This window comes from Mus caroli, chromosome 7 (assembly GCF_900094665.2).
Source record: "Mus caroli chromosome 7, CAROLI_EIJ_v1.1, whole genome shotgun sequence".
Lineage (NCBI taxonomy): Eukaryota > Metazoa > Chordata > Mammalia > Rodentia > Muridae > Mus > Mus caroli.
Genome location: NC_034576.1, coordinates 132,420,443 through 132,434,671, shown reverse-complemented (window position 1 = coordinate 132,434,671; position 14,229 = coordinate 132,420,443). Strand labels below are relative to the sequence as shown.

The 14,229-nt window shown below is 36.7% G+C and overlaps 1 protein-coding gene across 4 annotated transcripts in view; it reads left to right on the top strand.

The window, feature by feature from the left end:
* Ate1 (arginyltransferase 1) overlaps positions 1 to 14,229 on the top strand; it is a 123,640-nt gene that overhangs the window by 86,261 nt on the left and 23,150 nt on the right. For all 4 annotated transcript variants that reach the window (XM_021166982.2, XM_021166981.2, XM_021166980.2 and 1 more), the window contains exon 11: positions 5,707 to 5,827. In XM_021166982.2, the coding sequence (XP_021022641.1) occupies positions 5,707 to 5,827 (121 nt within the window). The remainder of the gene's footprint in view (positions 1 to 5,706; positions 5,828 to 14,229) is intronic.

Genomic DNA, 14,229 nt, shown 5'->3' with positions numbered 1-14,229 from the left:
TGGATACTGCCATGCTCCCACCTTGATGATAATGGACTGAACCTCTGAACCTGTAAGCCAGCCCCAATTAAATGTTGTTTTTTATAAGACTTACCTTGGTCATGGTGTCTGTTCACAGCAGTAAAACCCTAACTAATACATCAGGGTTGTTTTGATTTGCATTTCCCTAAAACTTACAGAGGAGAAAGTGGGGAAAAGCCTCGAAGATATGGGCACAGAGGAAAAATTCCTGAACAGAACAGCAATGGGCTTGTGCTGTAAGGTCGAGAATTAATAAATGGGACCTCATAGAATTGCAAAGCTTCTGTAAAGCAAAAGACACCGTCAAGAAGATAAAAAAGGCCACCAACAGATTGGGAAAGGATCTTTACCAATCCTAAATCAGATAGGGGACTAATATCCAATATATACAAAAAACTCAAGAAGCTGGACTCCAGAAAATCAAATAAACCTATTAAAAAATGGGGTACAGAGCTAAACAAAGAATTCTCAACTGTGGAATATTGAATGGCTGAGAAGCACCTGAGAACTGTGCTCGTAACCAACACAGGGAGAAAGTATTATTCTTGTTACCAGCAGAAGCCGAGAGGCTCTTTCTCAAGTCGCATTCAGCCCCTTCCTCCACGGCCTTCATTTAAGTGAAGCTTTATAGGGAGGACCATGTTCTTCATTAAAAAGAAAAGGCAACATTTTTAAAAGTAAATGTTTTGAGAGAAAAAGTGAAATTGACACGAGTGAGTAGTTCCTAACTTTGTCAGCTATCAAACGTCTTTAATTTTAGTGATGTTTGTAGATCCTTCATGATAGTGAATTTGACTGTTCAGCATTTGGGCTTCCAGCTAGTTTTGTACAATAGGTCTGGTAGAGATGCATCCGCAGTGTGGCCTCAGCAACTATTGCTGGACTCCTGCATGTGATATTAGTATATAAAGCAGAACACCCACTGTGTTTATAGGGAAGAAGCAAAGGTGGGCTGTGGTGCTAGAATCATTGATTCATCTGTCATTTGGTTACTGAACACCAGTGACAAACCTAGGCTGAAAATAGAATCTCTGACCCTATATTATAACAACAAGTTTTAGATAAGTACAAATTAACAAAAATATAAACAAGAGTGTTGATATACTCTACAGGGGAAAAATAGTAAGGAGGGCTAATGGGTTTCATTGAGGGTGTGACATCAAGAAAAACTTAAAGTAGGTAATATGCCTGGCCTTGTGGTGAAGGCCTGGAGTTCCAGCTGCTCAAGAGTGTGAGACAGGAGGCTTCCAATGTCAAAGGTTCTCAGGACAACTTAGTAAGACCCTGTTGTATAATTTTAAAAATTATTTTTAAAAATAAAAAAGGTCAGGGATTTAATGTAGTTCTGTGGAATAGGGTTTGTGTAGCATGCATAGAGGTTCAGTCCCCTATACTATACACACACACACACACATGTACACAGACACACACACACACATACAAACACAAGAATGACAGCCCGGAGAGAGACATTGAGAAGCCCTGAGTTGTATGCACGCCTAGCATGTTTTAGGAGCTACAAAGAAACCAGGATAGTCAAATTGGCATGATGGAAGAGGGGACAATTGCAGAAAAACCAGGACAAAGGGTAATGACTGCTTCATCTAGAGCCTTGTAGGCTCTGCCACAAATCAGGCATGCATGGAAATAAATCAACTATGCCTGAAAGTGTGAAGAAGTATCACACTATTTTTAACTAGTTGTTTGTTTGTTTGTTTGTTTTAATTTGGGCTGGGGTGGGAGTGAGGTGGAATTCATGCATGCCATACTATGTGTGTAGAGGTCAGAGAACACGTAGAAGTTGGTTGTCTTCTTCTACTATGTGGATTCTAGGAATGTACTCAGGTCAACAGGCTTGGTGGCATTACCAAGTAGGCCTTCCATTTTTATATTTATTTATTTTAAAAAGCTTTATTTATTTTATGCATATGAGCACACTGTAGCTGTACTGATGGTTGTGAACCATCATGTGGTTGCTGGGAATATGAATTTGAGACCTCTGTTTGCTCCGGGTGGCCCTGCTCACTCCAGCCTAAAGATTTATTTATTGTTGTATCTAAGTACACTGTAGCTGTCTTCAGACGAACCAGAAGAGAGTGTCAGATCTCATTACAGATGGATGTGAGCCACCATGTGGTTGCTGGGAATTGAACTCAGGACCTTCAGAAGAGAAGTCAGTTCTCTTAACCTCTGAGCCATCTTTCTAGCCCAGGCCTTCCATTTTTAAATGGATTTCCTATACACTGGGGTGGGGGGTGGGGGTAAGAGTGAGGGCTTATGAGTGTAGTGTTTCTTTAGGACTCGATACAAATATACAGCTTTGAAAACAGTAAAGAAGCAGTGGATCCTGTGCTAATGGGAAGATTTTGATAGTATATGAATCCCATCAGTAAAAACATGACAAAATGTATGCTTGAGGCTTGTTAAACCATTTCTTGTTGCTGCTTCATATCATTAAGACACCATTTTGCTCTTGGAAATTAGGATTTCTGCCTAGCTGTCTTAACTAGAGGGGAATGCCTGTGTTGTCGGCTGTGTTCCATTGGAAGCACTACTATATAGCCTGTCTGAAAGTCTTTACTCCTCAGACTGCTGCTGTGCTTTACACTCTACACACACATTGGAGGAGGATGAGATAGCAAGACGGCTCTTTTTAAAGAATTACGATTTCCCATTGATCACTACTTTATCTGCATATATGGCTGTGCCTGTGGAGGCCAGAAAAGGGCGTTGGACCCCCTAGAACTAGAGTTGCAGATGGTTGTGAGCCACTACATGGGTGCTGGAAATTGAACCCAGGTCTTCTAGAAGAGCAAGCAAGTGCTTTTAACCACAAAACCAAATTCTCCAGCCACTAAGGTGAGATATTTAACCTCTGGTTATCAAAATGAATGCAGATTTTAGGCTGAATTCTTTTGCTGGACTAAGGTACCTGTTTTACATAATTTATTTGGTGGCTCTTTCATAGGGTGGAAACTTTGACCAGTATGGTAATGCTCTTCAAATTATGATCTAAAGCCTGCAAGTTAGAAGAATACCTTTGTTCATTACATTGACCAACACAAAGCAAACAGCCTCTTTGGAAAGATGGTCTTTATTAAAGATGTGGGACAGGAGATGTTCTTAGCTGGGGTTTGCAGGGTTCCTCCTTGTACATGTTTTAGATTTAACTGTGGCATTTTCTAAACTCTTAGTCTATGACAACCTAGTAAAGTTGATTGAAATATTATATGGCCATGTTGTGATCTGTGTCTCTTTCTTTTCCTTATAAATAGCCGTAAGACAGTTACTGCGTATCACAGCTATATGTAGAACAAATACAGCTCTTCTTTAGCAACCTGGACTAGTCCAGTCACTCCTCTTCTGAAGTGTTCTTCACTTTGAAAGAACTCCATAAAGAGCTGTGGGATAAGCTGTCAAAGGTGTTACATTTTCAAAATTCTGAGTACTTCAGAAGTCTGTGCTAACTCAACATTTCTCATTTATCTAAAAGTCAGCACCCCAGGAAAGAATTAATCCGCTTTTACTTCATTGTTCAACCTGAATGAATATATTTAGAGGTTGATTAAATATTTTTCTTCTGACCACGGGAAAGTCTGTCCAAATCCTTAAGTAATTACATTCTTAATGCAAACATCTCTCATTTTCTTTCAGTAGGGAACAGGCAGGGCAGCTTTCACGTCCCCATGCTTCTCCTGTGTGGGATGGTGACTCTGAATTGAGCTTTAATCATTTCACATACCTCTCAACCAGCTTAGTTTAGAAAGCAGTATTTCACAGCAGTTTATGCCATAAAGCTGCCTTCTTTGATGGCTTGAGAGACTACTTGAAGTATTGAAAGAAGCCTGTACTTTGGAGAATAGTGTATAATGAAGTTGACAGATTTGATTTCAAATGATACCAAGAAGTCAAAATGTATTTCTGATCTTTTAGTGAGTTAAATGTTTAAAGAATCAAAAGTATCTCTCCGATGAGCAGTTAGGATCTGAGAACCATGTGAAACCTAGGTGCTTTGAGGTTGTGTGCCCGTCACACATATGTAACTCACGTGGGCTTCACCTTTCTGTAACCCTGACACTCCAGTGGATCGATTCCAGTTAGCTCTTGTTCCTGGTGTTTGTTATTTATTTATGGAATCTGTCTAGGGGGAAAGTCCTTTGTTTAACTTTCAGGATTCACAGATGAGGGCTGGTTACCCTCACTCCCAGTGCTGCCTTAACTTCAGCCTCAAGTTAGAAATAGGATCATATGGACAATTGGGGTTTTAGTTATTATAGTAACACACGTTTCTCACTGGACATTCATGGGGGTTCTCTCATGTTCTGTCACTACAAGAAGACATGCTCTTCCAGTTTTATTACTTTTTAAATTTGTGCCAATCATATTTTTATACAAAATTGAGAATTCTAGAATATTTAAGCAAAATGGAGATTCTGCAAGTGGAGTGATAAAGGATTAGATTTATCAGAGAGTGAAATATAACATAAAGATTTAATATTGAAAACGATGTGGCTCTGGCACATGGCAAGCTTAGAACTCATTATATAATAGGAAGAAACAATCACTAGGGGAAGTTAAGAGGATTCAAAAAATCATGATGAAGCTATTGAGTAAATACAAGAGAAATTAGGTTGGATCTTTCTGTATACTAAAACAAATTCTCATACTGGATTATAAAAATGTATATATCTGCACAAATTTTAACCTGTATATAAAATTTGAATTTTAATATTCAGAAAAAAAGACATTTCATTAAGTTTAAAGAAAATAAAAGCTTTGGTTTTTCTGAAAAAATTCACTAATGCTTTCTTATAGTTTGTATCACTATTACTTAAGTATTATCTTTCTTAACTGTTATTCATGAATGAATGATTTATTTATTCCAGCAAATATTGTGTGGTGTTATACATAGTTCTACATATTTTAATAAAGTATATTTTTGCTGTTTTTCTTGTTTGTTTGTTTTTCAAGATAGGGTTTCTCTGTATAATAGAGTTCTGGCTGTTCTGAACTCACTTTGTAAGCCAGGCTGGCTTTGAACTCAGAAAGATCTGCCAGCCTCTGCCTCCCGGATGATGGAATTAAAGGCCTACAGCACCACACCCAGCTATAAAGTATAAAGTAGAATTTTTGAAGTTAGATGATTGCAGAAGTTTTGTTAGAATTTCTATTTTTTAAGCTTTTATTGTACTCCCTCTAATTTAGGTTGTTAGTAGATGTGTATTACTAGGATTGTATTTTTTAAAACATTAGCATGAAATGAATATTATCAGCCTCAAGTCTGTAAACTTGAAAGTTAGTGATTGAGGACAGTCATATTCTACTCTTGAAAACAAAACTTGCTTTCTATGGCTTTGAATGGTTTCCTACTACATGCAGAGAAGCTTCAGTCTGTTCTCACTAGCTTTTCAAAGGCAACTTGATTTCTTCCAGAAATGTAAAAACTCAGCTTCCAAATCAATATAATCTGCTAAATGGTGATGTCACTTTTAGAGAGCCTTTATGTGCAGTCTCTTTTTAAATATGATTGTGATCACTAACAAAATGCCTAGTATTTATGACAAAGCTTTTTGGTTGACATTAAGCCTGTTATCATACCATTCCTGGCTTCCTGGAGCCTTAGAACCCAGGAGTTAGTGTTTCTAATGCCTGTGCCCTTTTTTTCTATTTTCCCCTTCTCACCAGGGTCAGTATAGACCTTCTGATTTGCTGTGTCCTGAGACGTATGTCTGGGTGCCCATTGAGCAGTGCCTGCCTTCTCTGGACAACTCCAAGTACTGCCGTTTCAACCAGGACCCCGAAGCAGGTATGTCTAGAGCAGAGCCCAGCTGGACATCACTGCCCCTTTTGTGGCTCTTCATTTTAATATATAGTGTGTGAATATGTACATATGGGGGTGGAGGGGAACAAGACAAACAGTTAAGAAGTCATGTGTACTCTTGCTGCTTACTGCCTGTGTTTCTCTTGTTGGATTAGTTTTTACATGCTTTGAGGGCTGACATTTTTGTCTTTATTCCTTAACAATTATCACAATATAAAAGCTGCCTACTGGTTTGTTTATTTGACCAATGGAAAGACAAAAATCTCTCGGCCACATTTTATTTGCTCTTCTTCTTTGGCTATTAGTCTGAATTACTACATATGGACTCCCTAAGCTAAGGCCTGACTTCATAACCAACAGGCATAATGTGTACTTCTAGGCAATTAAGAAGTTGTAATGTCCTCAGATTTATTTATTATTAAAATAAAAATAGGTGCCAAGTGTGGAGGCATATGCCCAGAATCCCAGCAGTTCAGGATCAGCCTCAGCTATATCAGGGTGAGCCTGAGTCGCATGAGACTGTCTGTAACAAAAGATAGTAGTAGGACACCCCACACACACTTGATCAAAGTATATTATGTGTATATATGAAAATGCCATAATAAAACTATCTGTTAATAAAAGTATAGTAAGACTTACCTTATTGAGTTTATAACGAGAGGAAAATCAGACCCAGGTATTAAGAATTGTCCCACAAGCAAGGCGGGAAACAGAGGCAGGCAGGTCTGAGAGTTTGAGGCCAGCCTGGTCTACAGGGGCACTCAGTGTGTATAGTACCTGTTGGTATACAGAGCATCATTATGCTCTCAGGTGGCTTATATGATGCTGCTGTGTGGCTTCCTCAGAGTGAAGTCCTTTGGTGTTACAAATTGTGCTTACTTGCTTTGAGTCTCTGGAGTCTGCCACTGATGTGATTTGTACTACATTAGAATCAGAAGGGAAGACATGCATAGCCCAGCAGAAGGAATGAGTAAATGGAATGAGGGACATGAGAGAAGTGTGCTCATTTCTTTCCACTTTTTTCTCACGAGGTGTTTTGTTTGTTTGTTTTTTGTGGTTGTATGAAATTGGTTCCTGAGTACATTTTGTTGCCTTGAAAAGCTGATATGAAATCAAGAGTGCAGTGTCTTACCATGGTGGTGCCTTAGAATCTTGTCTGGAGCCCTGTCTAGAATTAGTGGCCACAGGAGAGCAGAGCTGACTCATTTCCAGGGCAGACACTCTAGCTATTAGTATTCATTGGTTACAATTTATCTACCTGGTGCTGCCCCAGTTTTCTAGACAAAACTTAAATCCTACCCCTTAAGTTGATAATCAGAATGGGGTTGTTTTATTCTAACTTAGAGTTTACTGATCAAACAGATGTTACTTTAAAACAAACATGAGATTTGTCAGTTAGCTTTGGAGTCATGTCCACAGCCAAAGGCGATCACGTTCAAGAGGCTTGCTTTTGCCAGTAATTACAGTCTCACTACTCAGAAAACATCTTCCTCTGTGCCTTCCTTCAGGTCATTTTTCCTTCAGCCATCTTATACTGAAAGCTACCTTGTTGAATTACTCCATATTCACTAATAGCAGTTTCCTCTCATCTGAATAGTACTATGATCTTAAATTTCTTTCTGACTCCCTAACTTCAAATAAAATTTCCTTTCTTTCTTAAATGTTGTTTACATTACTACAGAAGAAGCAAGAGACTGTAAGTGCTCCATATTTTTTGAGGTTGAAATGTGACTGAATAATTTCCACACATGGAATGGGCATGCAAATCAATACTCATTCAGTTTATAGATCTTACAGCTTCTTTCCAAAACAAGTGTTAGTAAGCATCTCATAGCTGAAACAACTTAATCTTGTGTTGCCCACTGTTAATAAGAAGACACACTATTCTGGTGAGTGACATTCACTTCGCACGTTATTTCCTGTATTCTGGGTCCTGTTCCTCAGGGCAGACACTCTAGCTGTTACTTTTCATTATTTAGAATTCATTTACAGTGTCAGAGTACACGTCTTTGAGAACAATGCCTTCAAGCAAATGAAGATTTCCCATATGCTGAGTCTTTGAAGCTTTGAAGAGAATATAGTATAGTTTTATCAATATTGAATATCACAGTCCAGACAGTATTTGAAATCACACTTATATCCTGCAGTTTTAGGAAATTAAAGTGCAGTTACATGCTGGATGTGTGGAACCTGCTATGAAGCATGGTCATTGGAGGTTTTAGCTGGCAGGCTGTTAGCGACTCTCCTCCTTTCAGGGGCAGGGTTACTATTACAAACACAAAGCCCCCTGTGAGCAATATTGCTTGCTGGCTTGGGTTTTTTCCTTTTTTGTTTTGTTTTGTTTTGTTTTAATCACCACGTCTTTTTCTTACTACAGATGTTCTGTGGTTCACGTGCCTTCAGAAGGTGCCCCAGCTGATCATCATGCTCTGTGACAGTGGTTTCGAGGTCTATCAGTGGTCTCTAATCAGAAAAAAATCTCATGTTTTCCCCACCCCAGATTGCTATAAGACTCCAAAATGCCCACCCTCAGTCCCTTTGGCAGTCTCTGGTTTTTACCCCCTTCCTCTTCCTCTTGGGTTTAACTTGTAAGCCTGTGCAGCAAACCCTCTATGTTTGCTGTGTTGTGGTACTATGAGGGCAAGAGTTGACTATCTTAACTTCTAAAACCTCTAAAGAAAATTTTATTGTAAATAGATATTTTGTTTTCAATTTAGAACATCCAATGGAATGAGTCTAGAAGCCTCTCAAATGACTTTTAAGGAGAACATATCCCATTGTTTTTAAAATTAGAAATTGGCTATATTAGACTTAAAATATTTCAGTGCAAGTTTCACAGTCCACTAAAAATCACAACCTATAGAAAGATTTCAGTTTTTAAAGTCTAAGTTTGTATTTTCAAGTTGGTGTGAGTACGGGTATTAACTCATACCTCGTATTTTAAGAATGGCTTTAATTTATAGGAAAATGGATTCAAAGTTTTAAAAATTGGCATTCAGTTCATGAAGATAACAGTCTATTAAAAATACATTTGTTCCTATTTGTCACATCTGAATGTAGATTATTTATTTTCAAATAAATTTCCAATGTATAAGGCTTTCAAACTTTAGCAATAATTTAAATAAAAAGGACTTTTGAATAACCTTTGATTGCATTTACAAGATGCTAATTCAATTTTAACGTTTAAAATTTTTATAAATGTATTCAATTTCCCACTTAATTCAATTGTCTGACAAAGTATTCTTATAAACTTAATTAGATTTGTGGGCACAATGAACTAAATATTTACCTAGTTTGAAACACAGTATAAATCAATTAATTAAGCATTTCCTGTTGAAGTAATATACTATTGTGTACATGAAAAATCTTCAGGCAACCACTGTACAACTACTGAAACTAATAACTGAATTAAACATGATTGTAGGTCATAAATTAATATCAGAAGTCCGTTGTATTTTACATATTAGCAGCAAACAAAATGAATTATAAAAGAATCCACTTAGAATAACTTAAAAGAATATTCATTATTTAGAATTGCATGTATCAAAAGGCACTCAAGACCACTGCATTGAGAACTACAAAGCACTGTTCAGTCTTGAAGACTCAGTGTTATTAACAAGGCAAATGAAGTCTTAAGTGGACCTATTTGCCGCAGACCCTCTGGGTCCCTGTGTCTGCGTGGAACGGGGTCTCTCGAAGTGGGTGGGCAAAGCGTGGATGAGTGAGTGACAAACAGACACACACAGGAGAGTTCCTGTGGAATCTGAGTGTAATTTTCGAATCTAGAATCAGACTTTTTATGCAGAGGACAATAAGGAAGTTGGGTGACATTCGCAAGGTACGATTGAGGTAACCGGAATCTTACACAAAACAGAGGAATGCAAACACAAAAGGTCTAAAGGGAACCACCTGGGATAGAATTCATTGATAACAGCTGGGATCAACCAGGGCTCCACCTAAGATTAGAAGCTCCACTAATCTTAGAAGCCAGGGTCAAGGNCTTCNNGTCCTTNCCNTAGTTCNNATTTTAGTCTCTTGTATAGTCCACCTTCCCCTTAGGCCATTGTAAATACGTGTGTATGGGTGTAACTCTGCTATAGTATCTATTCTGGTTTCTCCTTTGGTCTGAAACTTCCTTCTTCCTTAGTGATGGTAAATTCCTGTGTAGGGGAGTGACTTAGCTTTTACAATCTTGCTGAATTCTAAGCCCATGATCTTGCTCAAGGACATTTCTAGGACTGTTGGAACACTGGTGGAAGGCTTAGGCCATGTCAGAATTCAATTTTAAAAAGCACTTATAATAGGAAAATACTGAAAGAGAGCACGTGGATCCATACACTAGACTGACGTGGGAATGGAACACGGGAATGAAAAGTTACTGTATGGGTAGGGAACGCTAGACTCCAGGAGGAGAGCTTCTTTGAAACTCTTTTGCCTCATGAGTGACTTTTAAGCCTCTCGACTTGTCCAGTTGACTCGACCGGGGCGTAGCATTTCTCCCTTTCTTTTTTTAATTTTAGCTGAAGTTTTAGGATGTCTCGCCTCGTAGTAGCTACAGACCTCAGGAGCACTCTAAAGATGAGTGGAAACACCACGATTACTAATAAAACAATGCCAAAAATAATAAGTAGGAATATATATTGAACCCAATCCAGGGGGTTCAATGCACTTAGGTTGTTTTTTAAATCTCTAGCCAATTCAATGTTCCAAGTGTCCAAATCACTTTTACTAATATCTGAAATTACCGCCTTTAACTGTTCTAAGTCATGAGAAATATCTGTATCTTTTCATACTCCCTGTAAATGAGATTATAAGGTAAGGGGGTAACACAAATGTATTGGAAAGAAGCATGACATTTAGTAGCTAACCTGGTCTTAATATTAGCAATATCTTGTTTTATTGCTAGCACTATTTTTTATGGCGTTAACGTTCACTTACGATTATCTATATAATATGTTGCTCTGACAAAGCTATGGAAATGTTCTTATGCATATCATTTACAAAATGAGCAGTATGCAGTTGCTGGACTAAGGCTGTGGTGGACAATGTAAAAGAAGTTAAAATTGCAATTAAGCCAGTAATTTCTAAAATCAGTGCTGCTACAAATCTCTTAGGTCTAATAAGTTTGTTTAGTCTTTTTAAAGTTTGCAATCTGGAATTCTCGAACCAAGGAACATTTCCTAACTTTACAGGCAGCAAAACATAAGCAGGTCTTTTTAACAAAATCATAACAGTAGATAGATCTACACAATTAGTTAAATGACAAGAATTACAATGAATATGAAAAGACTTGCCAAGATTGGCGATTTTAACTCTTAAAATTATCTAACAATATAGCATACAGGTAAGGTACAAACTTTTATAGCTATAAGGAGCTGGCTTGAATGGCCAAAAACAGTGTCTCTGATGAAATCTTGTAGCAGTCCCTCTACCTCACGAGTCAGCTTTTCTAGTTGTCTCCAAGTTGAAGCCAGGTCGGCTCTCCTTGTTGTAGCCCATGGCAGAGATAGGAAGAGTTTCTTTATTTTGCTTGTGTGTGCTCTCTCTGATTTTTCTTTTTCTGTGCGCTCAATACAGTTTTCTTGTTACCACTGTCAGGGCACTGTCAGTTCTTACTCACAGGTCAGCCTGTCACATTGGAAGCTAGCATGCTCTTGCAGCATTCTGTGGAAAAAACAGAAACACTTCCCCTTTCCCCAATATTAAGTATCTGAACAGGATCATGCCATGTGCCAATAAGTGGATCCCTTTATCTTATGAGCATGCCTGATTGTAGGGTACCATAGACACTCAGCGAGATTTTTTGCATCTAAATTTAAAATTTTTTTGAAGATATAAATTTAAAGTTCTACAGTACTCTTTCTTTGAAAATTATAAAAATCTTAGTAACATGGGTAACATTAAATTGTTGACAAAACATCTTAAAGGCTTATCTGTAATAGCCAGTTTTAATTTGATTTGGAATACCAAGCAGAAGGAATCAACACAGGCAATGACTAACTATACTTTTAGTTGCTTTTCTTGTTAAAGCAGTTGTAATTAGAAAGACTAAAAAGGTATCAATAGTCACATGTGCATATTTTATTTTTCTAACATCAAAAATGAGCATCTATTTGTAATAATTGATTAAGTATAAGTCCTCGAGAATTAACAGTAATGTGTGGAACAGGTAGAAACTGAGGACACTGAGAGCAAATCCTTACAATATGACATGCACATTTATTTACTATTTTAAGTACCAAATTATTATCTCAAGCCATTACTATTTTGATGATGTAAAGAATGAGATTATATGGCCAATTATTTTTGTATAAGGTCCATAATCTACCTGTGACAAAAATTTAGTGTGACATTGCCTTAAGAGGTCTTTTCTAGGCAATCTTCGACATTTTAAAACACCATCTACAGCACATAATTTAATTATCTGTGCTGAAGCAGGCGGAAACTCAAAAGAATAAACATGTGATCCAATTTACATATACTTTTCTCCCATAGAAGGGATGTTTTAAAATACAGTAAATGGGATGCATGTATGCTATAAAAGCATGCATATAAGCAATTTTTAACTTATTTTTAGGATGAGTATCAATTTTATTTAAAATGATGGTAAGCAATAGGTCAAATATCAATATTCTGTAATAACCAATGTTGTTTGGAACAAGGAATTCTTAATTCTTAATTAGCACCACAGCAGCCTTATAATAGGATGTTAAAACTTTAAGGTGAAGAAGGATGATTTTACATTAATTTTTTTTTGTCAAAGAATAGCTGTAGACACATTTAATAACAATAACTAGAATATGTAGCTAATATTTGATTACTACCAAGTACAATTGATACCAATAGATTGTAGAAGTTTCCTCTACTTTCTGTTAAAGCCTTTTTGGTTCTCACTAGTTAATTTGAATCTCACTTGATAGCACCTAATAAAGGCTTAGGTTCTCCTGTGGTGAGTTTAAGGTGAGGTCTTTTTCAATTAACATTTCTTGGAAGCTTTTGAAAATAAAATTTTGAAGCAAATTTGTACAATTTTTTAGTATAACTAAAAACCCTAAATATTAAAAAAGATATTGTCTCTGAATCTTATGAAGCAACAATTACTCTCCAGAACTTTAAGGCTCACTGTGTGAAAAACAAAGATTTGAAGTAAACTTTTTTTTGAGGCATTAGCTAATAAAATACTTTTTGTTTAGGAAACAATATACATTGAAAGATTTAAACTTTTTGCTTTTTGTAATGAAGCTGACAATAAAATTTTCTTACATATTATAAAGCTCTGTTAGCCATACCTAGGGACAAAAATCTTTAATGGTCACCAGTTCACTAGAAGTAAACTCTTTACAGTTAACATGATGAAAAGGAAATAATAAACTTTCAAATCTATAATACTTTTGTATGAAGTAGGTAAGCTATCTTGTAATGCCTTTATAAGTTCTAAAGCCCGATTGACCTTTTATAAATCTTTAATTTAGACTTTATTATGAACAACACCTGGGTAGATCTGAAAAGAAAAAATGTTTATCTAAAAGAAATCTCCCTGAAGGCAGGGAGGGTGAAGTTTCAAGAATTTTCCTAGGGCAGTCTGCAAAACCAAGAAACTTTGTACAAACTTTGAGGCTGCTTTAAGCTTTGTATCAACCCAAATGTATATGTTTTCCAAACTGAGCATCTTGGCCCTCCTGTAACGAGGACCGATTTTTGAGGAACAATTTAACTCTCTATCCATGTCTCTAATTTTGGACAATCTTTTTTAAGATGATGTATACCTTAAACACTTTTTTTTATAACCTTTTATGGTCCCGAAAGGCCGCAACCATAGCCAAACTGATTGTGTGAGGGTCTAATTTCTNCACAAAGACGAATATATCTAGTTAACTCTGCCTTGCTTTGTATGGCTGAATGGCCAAAGTGAGCACCATTAGCACTCTCATAAGATGATTTTTCTTGTAACAATATTAATTTTGGGTGAGTTAAAAATCTTAAGCTTTTGATCAAACTGCAAACTGCAGTCAATGGGACACTGGCAATTTTAACCATAATTTTTAAGTTTCCGTTGTAATATTAGAATATATCTATAACTTTTGGAAAGCAAAACCCAATTTTAAACAATTTATTTATTTATTTATTTATTTTTAAGATCAATACTAGAAACATCACTATAACGTTATGAAATTTGGCTGTCAATACATGAATGCATGACAGTGCAAATTTTAATGTTCTATTAAAGACACATTTAAAAAAAATCTTATCTCTATAAGACTACTTTTTAGGATAAGAACTACATAAAATATTATCTCAATTTAGAAGTATCTTTAGGGGACTAGTTTTCTCGGCTGGTTTATGCCAGGTGCTTTTGTTTGAAAATGACTCTAGCCCTGAGTTACTAC